Here is a 15313-nt window from a genome sequence, read left to right as displayed (position 1 = left end):
GGCCAAATATACAATACAATGTTCAAATATACAATTATCCAAGTCTACTGTGAAAGTTTGCCTTTACTAAATAGCGCAAGAATAAAATATAAGACAGAAAGAGCAGGCATCCAACTCAGAGAGACTTAGAATGTTGCCAAGAACTGGCACAGCCCACATTCGAGGTACAAGGGTCTGAACAAGGATCTTGTTCCCAAATGCTGCCTATCCATGTTCTTCAGAGATGCTGCCTCAGAGCTGAGTTACTCCAGCACTTCATATGCGGTATGAACATTGACTTCTCCAACTTTAGATAGTTCCTCTGTCCCTCTCTCCCCCTCCCCCTTCCCAGTTCTCCCTCTATCTTCCTGTCTCCACCTATATCCTTCCTTTGTCCCGCCCACCTGACATCAGTCTGAAGAAGGGTCTCGACCCGAAACGTCACCCATTCCTTCTCTCCTGAGATGCTGCCTGACCCGCTGAGTTACTCCAGCATTTTGTGAAATAAATACCCCATTATACATTACCTTTTTTAAATTATGACAGTGGAGAGCATCTTCACCCATCAGTGTGTATTACTCCACATCTCTCAATCTTCCCTCTTAAGCGTACCCAACACAACACGCCATACGTAGGAAGGAACTGCTGGTTTAATCTGACGATAGACACAAAATGCTGGAGTAACTCAGCGGGACAGGCAGCATCTCTGGAGAGAAGGAATGGGTGAAGTTTCGGATCAGGACCCTTCTTCAAACTTGTTGAGTATAGGAGCAAAGAGGTCCTTCTACAGTTGTACCGGGCCCTGGTGAGACCGCACCTGGAGTACTGTGTGCAGTTTTGGTCTCCAAATTTGAGGAAGGATATTCTTGCTATTGAGGGCGTGCAGCGTAGGTTCATTAGGTTAATTCCCGGAATGGCGGGACTGTCGTATGTTGAAAGGCTGGAACGATTGGGCTTGTATACACTGGAATTTAGAAGGATGAGGGGGGATCTTATTGAAACATATAAGATAATTAGGGGATTGGACACATTAGAGGCAGGAAACATGTTCCCAATGTTGGGGGAGTCCAGAACAAGGGGCCACATTTTAAGAATAAGGGGTAGGCCATTTAGAACGGAGATGAGGAATAACTTTTTCAGTCAGAGAGTGGTGAAGGTGTGGAATTCTCTGCCTCAGAAGGCAGTGGAGGCCAGTTCGTTGGATGCTTTCAAGAGAGAGCTGGATAGAGCTCTTAAGGATAGCGGAGTGAGGGGGTATGGGGAGAAGGCAGGAACGGGGTACTGATTGAGAGTGATCAGCCATGATCGCATTGAATGGCGGTGCTGGCTCGAAGGGCTGAATGGCCTACTCCTGCACCTATTGTCTATTGTCTATTGTCTCACGTTTTAGGTCGAGACCCTTCATCAGTAGTGGCATAAAAGTTCTACTCCGTTTTATTTATGACTCCATTCTTCAAATACAAGACTCCTGCATTAACCTTCAAAATTGTTTCCTGCCACTGCCTTTGTAGTGTGTGTGGAGAGCCTGCCAATCCTTTGCTAATACGGAACATCTCTCATCATCAAACCTTCTTTGAGACCTCCAGTGCACTCGAGGAAAATTGTGTTGAAGACAATTATCTTCACAGTAAGCTCCATCGTGACTTCATCTGGTGAAGTGCAGACAGGTGTTAAAAAATGTAGACTACATCAAGAATCATGGAATGCGTCATTTGGAAACAAAAGCTCAGATTTTTTCCATGCCTTAAGCAGAAGATTAATAGTGGTTTGTGTAGGAAGGAACTACAGATGCTGGTTTAAACCAAAGATAGACACAAAATGGTGGAGTAACTCAGCGGGACAGACAGCATCTCTGGAGAGAAGGAATGGGTGACGTCTCGGGTCGAGACCCTTCATCAGACTGCCATTTACGCCAGCATTTTGAATCGACCAACACACCATACGCCAGTTCATCTTGTGGAAGCACTTATTCTACCTACCTATGGACATCCTTTTGCCAACAATTGTAAAGGCACCACAGACATCTAACGTCATGCCTGTGCAATCGCCTCACTTTCACTCACACTCACCATTAACACATATCCACCCAACATTTGTGCACACCGTCATTCTCACTCACAGATGACTTCGACCTATGTTTGCAGAAGAGCAAGACGAGGCAAAAATGGCTTGAGATAATTAACAGATGGGTGGACTAACGAAGGCCAACCTTCACTTTTCAAGCCCACCGCTTCGGCATTACATCACCACAAGTAACCACCTTTAACTGAATTTCAAGGCTTTCCTTATGAGACCACCTCTGAATTACCCTAACACTCCCTAGTCCTCTATCAGTAGTGAGGTTTCTCCCCAACTGATTTGAGCCTGACGCAAATAATCCTTCCCACCTTCTCTCCCCCACCCAACCAACATCTAGTCTCAACGAGTTAGATAGAGCTCTTGGGGCTAGTGGAATCGAAGGATATGGGCAGAAGGCAGGCACGGGTTACTGATTGTGGATGATCAGCCATGATCACAATGAATGGCGGTGCTGGCTTGAAGGGCCGAATAGCCTCCTCCTGCACCTATTTTCTATGTTTTCTATGTTTTAACATCGCCAACTTGATGATCCTTATTCTATTCAACAGACACCCAGACCTCAATTTCCAACAAGCCTCTCCCCACCAAGCTTTCATTGAAACACTGTAGGTTATATGCCACCTACCTGTTTTTATCTGCTTACTTAGCGGACGTGGAGTAAGTGGAGAAAAGTTTTGGGCATAATGACCACGAGAGGCCTTGTCGATGGCACAAAGCCATGAGCACAAACAGAAATTTGCCAAGATGGGCTGCAGGAAAAATAATCAATTATTCCTTGTCTCACCACAGAAAATAGCTTGGATGTACCTTTCCTGACTCAGATGAATTCCTAGACCAGTGAACTGGGATGCTTTGTAGCAGTAGGTGTCTTACTAATGTAAGTGCAGACACCTCTGGCATCTTCTATTCAAATTCACTCAAGCAAGAGTGCCAATAAAATGATTAGAGGATCGATGTGGCAGGCTAAATAGATTTTCAGCGATGCTAATCTTATGCATTAGCGTATTAGAAAATATAGCTACTGAAGTCATTTGATTCAGTTACAAATTGCTCCAGGAGATATATAAACTTGCAGAACAGCCACACAATTGGCAAATGACGTTCAGCAGAGATAAACGCAAGGTAGTAAACTCTCGATGGAGCAGGTGTGGGAAAGGCACAATGGGATATTAGAGGAGAAGTAAATTCATCACCGAAAGTTGCACCACAGGTCAGCTAGGCTAGAAAATAGCAAACCAGGTCCCAATGGAGGGATGGAAGTGTAAAGTAGGGAGGTTATGCCAAATCCTAATTTAACATTGGCTAAACCGCACTTTGTACAGTTCCAATAGACAATAGACAATAGACAATAGGTGCAGGAGTAGGCCATTCAGCCCTTCGAGCCAGCACCGACATTCAACACGATCATGGCTGATCACTCTCAATCAGTACCCCGTTCCTGCCTTCTCCCCCTAACTCCGCTATCCTTAAGAGCTCTATCCAGCTCTCTCTTGAAAGCATCCAACGAACTGGCCTCCACTGCCTTCTGAGGCAGAGAATTCCACACCTTCACCACCCTCTGACTGAAAAAGTTCTTCCTCATCTCCGTTCTAAATGGCCTACCCCTTATTCTTAAACTGTGGCCCCTTGTTCTGGACTCCCCCAACATTGGGAACATGTTATCTGCCTCTAATGTGTCCAATCCCCTAATTATCTTATATGTTTCAATAAGATCCCCCCTCATCCTTCTAAATTCCAGTGTATACAAGCCCAATCGCTCCAGCCTTTCAACATACGACAGTCCCGCCATTCCGGGAATTAACCTAGTGAACCTACGCTGCACGCCCTCCATAGCAAGAATATCCTTCCTCAAATTTGGAGACCAAAACTGCACACAGTACTCCAGGTGCGGTCTCACCAGGGCCCGGTACAACTGTAGAAGGACCTCTTTGCTCCTATACTCAACTCCTCTTGTTACGAAGGCCAACATTCCATTGGCTTTCTTCACTGCCTGCTATACCTGCATGCTTCCTTTCATTGACTGATGCACTAGGACACCCAGATCTCGTTGAACTCCCCCTCCTCCTAACTTGACACCATTCAGATAATAATCTGCCTTTCTATTCTTGCTTCCAAAGTGAATAACCTCACACTTATCTACATTAAACTGCATCACCCTAGGTTCTCCGGCCCCTAGAACATTTGGGAGATTGTGTGTATCTTCCTCAGTGAAGACAGATCCAAAGTAACGGTTTAACTCGTCTGCCATTTCTTTGTTCCCCATAATAAATTCCCCTGCTTCTGTCTTCAAGGGACAAGCACACAGAGAAATTGTGGAGAAGATTTACATGATCGACACCAAAATGTGAGGGTATATATATATATCATTTTGGAATAAATAAGGCTGAGGTAGGGACCTAATTGAATTCTTTAAAATTATGAAGGATTGTGTTGGCGTGGTTGCAGAGAGATTAATATTATTGCGGGTTGACCTAGGCCAGAGGCTTTGCTTCCCAGTTGAAATCGCAGCTACCAACCTGCGACCAGACCTCGTCCTCTGGTCCAACTCCAGTCGGTGTGTTTTCATCATTGAGCTGACGGTGCCCTGGGAGGAGGCTGTGGACGAGGCATATGAAAGGAAAAGGCTGAGATATTCCAACCTTGCAGTGGAGGCAGAGGAGCGAGGTTGGAGTGTAAGGGTGCATCCAGTGGAGGTGGGGTGCAGGGGCTTTGTAGCCAGTTCCACCGCAAGGCTCCTGAGGGAAGTAGTGGTCAGAGGGCAGGCCCAAAGGAGGGCAACCAAAGAACTTGCCAACGCCGCCGAACGGAGCAGTCACTGGCTGTGGCAGAAAAGAAGAGGTGCTGTCTGGGCTGCCATGTGACCATCTAGAGGCCAACCACAAGACACACACCCAGGTCTGATCACCCTGTGGTGGGCCTGCCTCGACTGTGGGTGTCTTGTGATAAAAGGCCGAAACACCCAGTGACATTGAGGTACACAACTGAAGATGTGTCTGTATGGTGGCAACATCACCTAGTGGTCACCCCCAAGAACAACACCAGTCAATTGTAGTGCAAACCTTAGCGATTGTAACATCCAGTCCTACTAATCAATCAATCATCAAAATATCCAGCTTAAAATGCAGAAGAAACTGTTTTACTCAAGGTCTCGCTCAAGTTGACTGGAGCAGGTTATTCGTGGGGAAAGGAACATCAGTCAAGTGGGATGTTTTTAAAAGTGTACTGAAGAAAGCTCAGGATGTGTACGTCCCCGTTTGAGTGAAGGGCAAAGCAGGCAAACGTAAGGAAGCTTGGCTGACGAGGGAAATTGAGACGCGAGTCAAAAACAAGAAGGATGCATGGGACAGGTATAGGCAGCTGGGATCAAGTGCATCCCTGGAGGAGTTTAGGGAACTAAGGAGTAAATTAAAAAAGGAAGTCAGAAGGGCAAAAAGGGGCTGGGACATAGCTCTGGAGCGTAGCGATAAGGACAATCCCAAAAGATTTTATAAATACATAAAGGGAAAAAGGGTGACTAGAGAGAGAGTGCGACCTCTCAGGAATCAAAGTGGTCACCTCTGTGTGGAGCCACAGGAGATGGGCAAGGTCCTAAATGAGTATTTCTCCTCGGTAGTTAACGAGGAGAAAGACAGTAGGATGGAGGAAATTGGAGCAGTCACTGGTAGTGTCTTGAGAGCAGTCAGGGTTACCGTCGAAGAGGTACTGAAGGTACTGTCGTGTTTGAAGGTAGACAAATATCCAGGGGCTGATCAGACATATCCGAGGACATTGTGGGAAACTAGAGGGGAGCTCTGGTTGAAATTTACGTGTCGTCCATAAATACAGGAGAGGTGCCGTGCCGGAAGACTGGAGGGTGGCAAATGTTGTGCCTCTATACAAGAAGGGCTGCAGGGAAAGTGCTGGGAACTATAGGCCGGTGAGCTTAACATTTGTCGTTGGTAAGTTGCTGGAGAGTATTCTGAGGGATAGGTTATACAGGCATTTGGACGGGCAAGGGCTGATTTGGGATAGTCAGCATGGTTTTGTACGTGGGAGGTCGTGTCTCACAAATCTGATTGCATTTTTTGAAGACGGGACCAAAAAGGTCGATGAGGGCAGAGCTGTAGATGTTCTGTACATGGACTTCAGTAAGGCATTCAACAAGGTTCCGCGTGGTAGGCTGCTCTGGAAGGTTCGATCGCATGGGATCCAAGGAGAGATAGCTGAATGGATAGCAAATTGGCTCCATGGAAGGAAGCAGAGGGTGATGGTGGAAGGTTGCTTCTCAGACTGGAGGCCTGTGACTAGTGGTGTGCCTCAGGGTTCGGTGCTGGACCCATTACTGTTTGTCATCTACATCAATGATTTGAATGAGAACATATGGGGCAAGATAAGCAAGTTTGCTGATGATATAAATGTTAGTGGTTTTGCAGACAGTGACGATGGTTGTGAATGATTGCAGCAGTATCTGGATCGATTGGCCAGGTGGGCAGAGGAATGGTTGATGGAATTTAATACAGAGAAGTGTGAGGTGTTGCATTTTGGGACGTCGAACAAGGGCAGGACCTACACCAGTAAATGGTAGGCCTCTGAGGAGTGTTGTAGAGCAGAGGGATCTAGGAGTGCAGGTGCATGGTTCCTTGAAGGTCGAGTCACAGGTAGATAAGGTGGTCAAAAAGGCTTTTGGCACTTTGGCCTTCATCAATCAGAATATTGAGTATAGACGTTGGGAAGTCATTTTGCAGTTGGATAAGACGTTGGTAACACCGCATTTAGAATATTGTGTTCAATTCTGGGCACCATGTTATAGGAAAGATATTGTCAAGCTTGAAAGGGTTAAAAAAAGATTTACGAGGATGTTGCCAGGACTGGAGGGTGTGAGCTATAGGAAGAGGTTGAATAGGCTGGGTCTCTATTCCATGGAGTGCAGGAGGATGAGGGGTAATCTTATAGAGGTGTACAAAATCATGAGAGAAATAGATCGGGTAGATGCACAGTCTCTTGCCAAGAGTAGGGAAATTGAGGACCAGAGGACATAGGTTCAAGGTGAAGGGGAAAAGATTTAATAGGAATCTGAGGGGTAACCTTTTCACACAAAGGGTGGTGGGTGTATGAAACAAGCTGCCACAGGAGGTAGTGAGGCTGGGACTATCCCATCGTTTAAGAAACAGTTAGACAGGTACTTTTAAATAGGACAGGTTTGGAGGGATATGGACCAAGTGCAGGCAAGTGAGACTAGTGTAGCTGGGACATTGTTGGCCGGTGTGGGCGAGTTGGGCCGAAGGGCCTGTTTCCACACTGTATCACTCTATGACTCTATGACTGGTGAACATAGAGCTTTTTCTTCCACAGACGAGGTTGAATGGAACTGTATGAATGTCTTTAAGGAGAGGATGTGCATTGAGAATAAGCGAACAGCTTGATTTACAGTCATATATCTCAAGTAATACTTGCCAGTAAGTATGGGGTTTGCTGTTGGATGATAATGGAAAATATCTTGTGAACATCTGAAATTTCTTAATAATTTTAAAAATGTTTCCATTTGCAAATCTCTCTTGCGAACTCACGTGACAATGTGAAATAATGTGAAACCACGGCAATTAATATTTTCAAAACTGAATTCAGCCGTACATTAGGTAATTAGTTATAAAAGTAGAATTCAGCTCTTCAACCTCCAGCTGGCGAACAGAGGCTTGTTTTTGGGTGAGGGCGGGACTCCTAGTTTCAGATCAGCTAATATAAATAAAAACCTCAGCCTTAAAATTGCCAGCTTATTTTGGAGGACTTGACAAAATCAGCCACATGACCAATTAAGACCTCATTGCACCGAATTACAACCTTATGTCAAAGCACCCTATGATGTTGAGGTAAACATCACCTGTTCTCATCTCAAACCAGATCATGTAAGAGTAAAGCAGAGAGTGAAGTCTACACAGGCTCTGATTCCATTGGTGTTAAAGAGAACCAGTTAATTTCAGAAAGTTGAGGTGCAGACATGAGTGAGGCTTGAACTCATTTCACAATAGGCCTAAACTCCGAAGCCTCAAGAGGGAGAACCTGTAAAAAGCAACCACAATGTACGGACTATGTGTAGGAAAATAACTGCAGATGCTGGTTCAAATCAAAGGTAGACACAAAATGGTGGAGTAACTCAATGGGTCAGGCAGCATCTCAGGAGAGAAGGAATAGGTGACGCTTCGGGTCGAGACCCTTCTTCAGCCTGAAGAACTTAGGCTTGTACACACTGGAATTTAGAAGGATGAGAGAAGATCTTATCGAAACGTATAAGATTATTAAGGGGTTGGACACGTTAGAGGCAGGAAACATGTTCCCAATGTTGGGGGAGTCCAGAACAAGGGGCCACAGTTTAAGAATAAGGGGTAGGCCATTTAGAACTGAGATGAGGAAAAACGTTTTCAGTCAGAGAGTTGTGAATCTGTGGAATTCTCTGCCTCAGAAGGCAGTGGAGGCCAATTCTCTGAATGCATTCAAGAGAGAGCTAGATAGAGCTCTTAAGGATAGCGGAGTCAGGGGATATGGAGAGAAGGCAGGAACGGGGTACTGATTGAGAATGATCAGCCATGATCACATTGAATGGCGGTGCTGGCTCGAAGGGCCGAATGGCCTACTCCTGCACCTATTGTCTATTGTCTATTGTATCTACCTACAATGCAGGGACTGATCGGTCCTCAATCTGTAGCCTAATGAGGGAGCCCCAGACCTGCCAACATCTTTAGTGAGGAAGCTTCTATGCACATTATTAATGTGGTTTATCCCAGAGATAAATTCTCACTGCAATTTCTTTCCTCTGGATGTTCTAACTCATTTTTTCCCTGAAATTGATGTTTAATGGTGCAGGAACCCAAAATTGAACATTGATCCTCTTATCAAAAATACCCAAAGTTAGAAAACGAGACTGAAGCCCCTGACACTGGACGTCTGGGGTTAGGTTTAACATGGAAGAACTAAACTTAACCACAGAGAACAGAACAGTACAGCTGCAGCATACAATGCTGGTGCCGAACATGATGTGAAGATAAATTAATCTCATCTCCATGCGCGTGATCCATTTACATCCATTCCCTGTGGCATAGTGGTGATGGTGGATGATTAATAGCCCCATCATATTCTTTCACGTATTATAGTTGTGGCCTTTGAAATTGGAAAACTGCCTTTTCCTGATCTGAATTTTCCAATTTTGCTTTATAAAGTTAGTACAATCTATCCCCGATACTGGACCAAGTGAATGAAGGGCTGTACATTTGTGAAATACAAAACATCATAATTTGATTGGACAACCAAGCAGAATCTTTGCCAGAATCTGTGCGGCCGTAATATGATTGAACTCTAAAGCTTTTTCACGGAGGTTTTGATACCGAGAGCCCTTGACTTTGGCAGAGAGTTTTAAAGCTTAATTCAGCGGGAGGGAGTGGAAGGTTGCAGGCAAAAGTTGTGGTGCGACACTTTAAAAGGACCGACTGAAGAGGCCTGCCATGACCATGCAAATGTTGTTTACAATGGGGGAAATTGGATGCCTGTGTTGGAAGGAACTGCAGGTGCTGGTTTAAACTGGACATAGACTAAAAGCCTGGTGTAACTCAGTGGGTCAGACAGCATCTCTGGGGAGAAGGAGAAGGCGACGTTTCGGGTCTATTCTCCAGAGATGCTGTCTGACTCGCTGAGTTACTCCAGCTTTTTGTGTCTAAAATTGGATGCCTGTCGGTTTGTAGTGCGGCGATCAGATTCAAGGCACGAGTCTTGAAGTCCTTGTTGTTGGATGGTACTTTGTTGGCGCTGCACTTGGAGAGGCTGTGGCCTTCACTTGTGCACCTCGCAATTGCTACCACGGCTCTTGATTCATCACTAGGTACATCCCAGTCTCACCACCTGACCAAGAGGAAGAAACTGTGTCGGGGCACAAAACAGCCACATAACGTTGCTGCATTTGGGGAGCTGCAAGGAGCCAAACCCATGCTCTGCACATACCAGAAAAATCAGGTCAATGCCACTGCATGCTTACCCGGAACATCGCTGTAGAAAGCAAGTGAAAACAGTTCAATCACACAGTCACATCTGTGGAGTCATTTAAGTTCCTTGGAACCATCATATCCAAGGACCTGAAGGAGGCCACCATCGACTCCACAGTCAAAAAGGCCCAACAGGGGATGTACTTCCTGCGGCAGCTGAGGAAACACAATCTGCCACAGGCAATGATGGTCCAATTCTATACTGCCATCGTAGAGTCCATCCTCACCTTCTCCATCATGGTCTGGTTTGGCTCAGCCACCAAGCATGACATCCGGAGGCTGCAACAAATCGTTCGATCAGCTGAGAAGGTTGTTGGCTGCAACCTTCCCCCATTGACAACTGTACGCTGCCAGGGCCAGGAAGCGAGCGGGCAAGATCACCTCTGACCCCTCTCACCCTGGCCACTAACTCTTTGAAGCACTTCCCTCTGGAAGGCGACTCCGGACTGTCAAAGTAGCCACAGCCAGACATAAAAACAGCTTTTTTTCCGCAAGTAGCAAAAGTCTGTCGTCTCTTTTTGCTCTGGTTTATTTCACTCACATGTTTAAACTGTAATGTTGTATTCTTAATGTTTTAATGTTTTATGCTTTATTCTTAGTTGTTTACTGTATGTTCATGTTGTTACTTGCGAGCGGAGCACCAAGGCACATTGTTGTATGTTTAAATACTCGGCCAATAAACTTATTCATTCATTCATTCATTCATTCATTCATTGCTCATCCAATATTCCTCTTTATCTACGGCACGAGCTTCAATAAATTGGTCAAACATGATTTGTTTTGACAAAACAATGCTGACCTTGTATGATTACCTTGACTTTTCTACAATAGCTCAAGTCCCAGAGACATTGTAGTAGGGTTGACTGCTGGTTGCAAATGCAATCGTTAATGAACAGGAAGTAAAATGGCTTAACGAATGGCTTACAATTACAATGTCAAAAAGAAAGCATTAATTTGAATTAACACTAATCATCATGTTAATTGTGATGTACCCGTAAAAATGTCTTTGCTATCCTGAATATACCCTCGGTACATCCCAGTCTCCTGAATGCAGATTACAACAGATTAACAAGACTATTGCTGTTTCTTTTCCATTGTCTTGTTCACCTATCGAAACCGATATAGCCCAAGAGGCTAGAAACAGTCAAATTGTATTGAAGCAGATAGAGCTTATTAAAAGAAGATTTCTATGTGATATATTCACAATTGTGCATGAGCAGCAACTTCCATGCTGTGGCACTTGTAGATTTAGTTGAGTTTAGTTTAGAGACACAGCGCGGAAACAGGCCCTTTCGGCCCACCGCGTCTGCGCCGACTAGTGATCCCCGCACATTAACACTTCTGGAAGAAGGTTGAGGAGCATTCGCTGCAGAACCACCAGGTTCAGGAACAGCTTTTTCCCTCAGGCTGTTCGTCTACTCAACTACCCCACCTGACTCAGTACCTCACCTAGCACTCTGCACTTTATAATCTCATTTAATGTGCAATCAATAATTTACCAGCTCTCATTGATGGTTTTAAATTCACCGTTTACATGTGTTAAACTCTAGGTTAAATGCTTTACCTTTTACCGTTTACATGCTTTAATCCCCTGTCTATAAGTGTGGTATTGTATTGCACTGTCTAATTGTATTGTACTGTATCGTATTGTACTGCACTGTCATCCCTGTCTGCATGTTTTGCATTTGTTTTGCACTATGGCCCCCGGAGGCACTCTGTTTCGTCCCATTTGTTGCATGATCTGTAAAGAGTGGAATGATAAATATACTAAACTAACCAACTAACTATACCCACAAGTGTCAATTTTTCCATTTACTAAGCCAATTAACCTACATACCTGTATGTCTTTTAGAAGGATGAGAGGGGATCTTATCGAAACATATAAGATAATGAAGGGGTTGGACACGTTAGAGGCAGGAAACATGTCCCCAATGTTGGGGGAGTCCAGAACCAGGGGCCTCAGTTTAAGAATAAGGGGTAGGCCATTTAGAACGGAGATGAGGAAAAACATTTTCAGTCAGAGAGTTGTAAATCTGTGGAATTTTCCGCCACAGACGGCAGTGGAGGCCAATTCTCTGAATGCATTAAAGAGAGAGCTGGATAGAGCTCTTAAGGATAGCGGAGTCAAGGGGTATGGGGAGAAGGCTGGAACAGGGTACTGATTGAGAATGATCGGCCATGATCACATTGAATGGCGGTGCTGGCACGAAGGGCCGAATGGCCTCCTCCTGCACCTATTGTCTATTGTCTATTGTCTTTGGAGTGTGGGAGGAAACCGAAGATCTTGGAGAAAAACCCATGCAGGTCATGGGGAGAACGTACAAACTCCATACAGACAGCACCCGCAGTCGGGATCAAACCCGGGTCTCCGGCGCTGCATTCGCTGTAAGGCAGCAACTCTACCGCTGCACAACCGTGCCGCCCTTCAAATGGAGTAAATGGTTCCTTACCATCACAAGTAGGCAAGGGATGATTCCACCAGTGATTTTTCTCACACATCAGAGGTTCCTCGTGGCTTCTCATGTAGCCAGATTCACAGCTGAAAGCTACAGTGGAACCGATGGAGAAATCTTGTCCATATCGAAGCCCATTCACTGGGATCCCAGGATCCATGCAAGAATATGTATCCACTGTAACACCTGTGGGGGACAAGATATTAAAGAACAGCTGCAAGGAAACAGACCTGAGTAATCTAATTCTGAACATATTTTTAAATTGTTCTTATAAAAACAGTTTTATACAGTGTGGCTACTTAATGGGGAAAAAACATTAAATTAGATCAGTTATTAACCATAATGCGTACAAACAGAATTAGGCCATTCCTGGCAACTCTGCCATTTGATCATGGCTGATCTATTTTCCCCTCTCAACCCCATTTTTCTGCCTTTTCCCCATAACCTTTGATTTTTTTTAGATTTAGAGATACAGCGCGGAAACAGGCCCTTCGGCCCACCGAGTCCGCGCCGCCCAGCGATCTCCACACATTAACACTATCCTACACACACTAGGGACAATTTTTACATTTACCCAGTCAATTAACCTACATACCTGTACGTCTTTGGAGTGTGGGAGGAAACCGAAGATCTCGGAGAAAACCCACGCAGGTCATGGGGAGAACGTACAAACTCCGTACAGGCGGCGCCCGTAGTCAGGATCGAACCCGAGTCTCCGGCGCTGCATTCGCTGTAAGGCAGCAACTCTACCGCTGCGCCACCGTGCCACCCTTGGTGGCGTCACTAATCAAGAAACAATGACTTGGCCTCCGCCCTTGCCTGTGGCAATGAATTCTACAGATTCACCACCCTCTGGCTAAAGAAATTCCTCCTAACCTCCATTTAAAGGTGCGCCCTTTTATTCTGAGGCTGCACCCTCTGGTGGTACGAGACTCTTTCATTATGGTAAAATCCTCTCCACATACACTGTGTCTAGGTTTTTCATGATTCTGTAAGTTTCAATGAGATCCACTCCTGTCCTTCTAAACTCCAGTGAGTGCAGGCCCAGAGTCATCAATAGACAATAGGCGCAGGAGTAGGCCATTCGGCCCTTCGAGCCAGCACCACCATTCAATGTGATCATGTCTGATCATTCTCAATCAGTACCCCGTACCTGCCTTCTCCCCATACCCCCATATGTACCCCATCAAACGCTCATTCCAGAGAGTAAACCTCTGGAACCTCTCCAACACCAGAAAACATTCTTCCTCAGATATTGGGCCCAAAACTACTAGCAATATTCCAAATGTGGCCTCACCTGTGCTTATAAAATGTCAGCATTACATCCCTGTTTTCATATTCTAGTCCCCTTGTACTGAATGCTAGTATTGAATGTTACTTTTGTTTTAACCACCCACTCAATCTGCAAATTAACCTGTGTAGGAAGGAAGTGCAGACACTAGTTTACACCGAAGATAGGCACAAAATGCTGGAGTAACTCAGCGGGTCAGGTAGCATTTCTGGAGAAAAGGACTAGGTGACGTATCGGGCTGAGAGTCAGGGGAAAAGGATAACTAGAGGTATGAAAATGTGCAGAACAAATCACTGATGACCAAGGAAAGGTGGAGCCCACAAAGGTCCATTGTTGGTTGTGGGAGAGGTGATGACTGAGGGATAAATTGATGCTAACAGTGGAACTCGCAGGATGACTACAGTGGGGGAGATGGGGAGAGAGGGAATGCAAGGGTTACTCAAAATTAGAAAAATCAATATTCATACCGCTGAGTTGTAAGCTGCCAAAGCGAAATATGAGGTGCTGTTCCTCCAATTTACATGCAAATGAACGTTTTGGCAATCCTGCACCAGCATTCCCAAGGCCCTTTGCACCTCCGATTTCTGAATGTAGTGTCATGTGCAGCAATATGTAGTGACATCTCTTGTTCACATGTAGCTCGTGGAGTCAACAGTTTCTACGGTAACGATTAAAAATAAATACAGTGGTGAATGTAAAACAGCTGCATGGTGCAAAGAATGTGGAGTAACACGGAAAGAAAAACTGAAGTGCAATCATGGAATAACCAATTGAGGTTGGTTTCAGAGTGCATGTGGGAGCATCTCCAGGAGAGATTTGGTTGTTTTAGCAGTTTAATAGCAGTGGTGCTGAAGGGATTTCAAACTCTTCTGCCGTCTATTGTCCCCGACGGTCGACGAGAGAGAGAGGAATAGTCAGCATGGCAAGCATCTTTGCCAACACCTCCAGCCTTCCTGGTACAGCACACAGTGAAGATGGACTGACATGGAGCTCATGGTCAAATAAGATGATACATGAAGACAGATAGAAGCAGTACTTACTCTCATAATGGACCTTGAAACCAATATTGGAGCGACTATTATCGGTTGTAAATAGCAAATAAACATAGTTGACGCTGCTAAAGAGGAACTGAGGCACGTGTGTGCCATTGAAAGAGCCTAGGAGCGGAGAGAGCAGTGTTGGGCCATCATGAATTTCCAGAACATCGTAATTGACTTCAGTCTGAAACCTGCAGGAAGAGAGATATTTAAATGTGGTTGCAAGACCAGTTAGAGATGAACAAATCGGTTTTCATATTGGACAGAGAATTCATGCCATACACTGCCTAATCATCCTTAACCTACAATGTGGTACATGTGATCAGACATTAAATGAACTAATCATAAATGTTTGATTATTATGAACTGAGAAGAGCAATGCCAAAGCCAGTCATTTTTGAATCACGATGTACAAGATTAATATTTAACTAGAATGAAAAATTATACTTTTAATTTTGTTGAAATGGG

At 44.9% G+C, this 15313-nt stretch overlaps 1 protein-coding gene across 2 annotated transcripts in view; it reads right to left on the bottom strand.

Moving 5' to 3' along the window:
* csmd3b (CUB and Sushi multiple domains 3b) overlaps window positions 1-15313 on the bottom strand; it is a 1698079-nt gene that overhangs the window by 447808 nt on the left and 1234958 nt on the right. For both annotated transcript variants that reach the window (XM_078397138.1, XM_078397139.1), the window contains exons 17-18: window positions 14849-15036; window positions 12515-12703 (exon numbers count right to left, since the gene is read on the bottom strand). In XM_078397138.1, coding sequence (XP_078253264.1) covers window positions 12515-12703; window positions 14849-15036 — 377 coding nt within the window. The remainder of the gene's footprint in view (window positions 1-12514; window positions 12704-14848; window positions 15037-15313) is intronic.

This window comes from Rhinoraja longicauda, chromosome 4 (genome assembly GCF_053455715.1).
Source record: "Rhinoraja longicauda isolate Sanriku21f chromosome 4, sRhiLon1.1, whole genome shotgun sequence".
Classification (NCBI taxonomy): Eukaryota; Metazoa; Chordata; class Chondrichthyes; order Rajiformes; family Arhynchobatidae; genus Rhinoraja; species Rhinoraja longicauda.
Note: the sequence above shows the minus strand (reverse complement) of the source record. Positions and strands in the feature narration are given on the sequence as shown.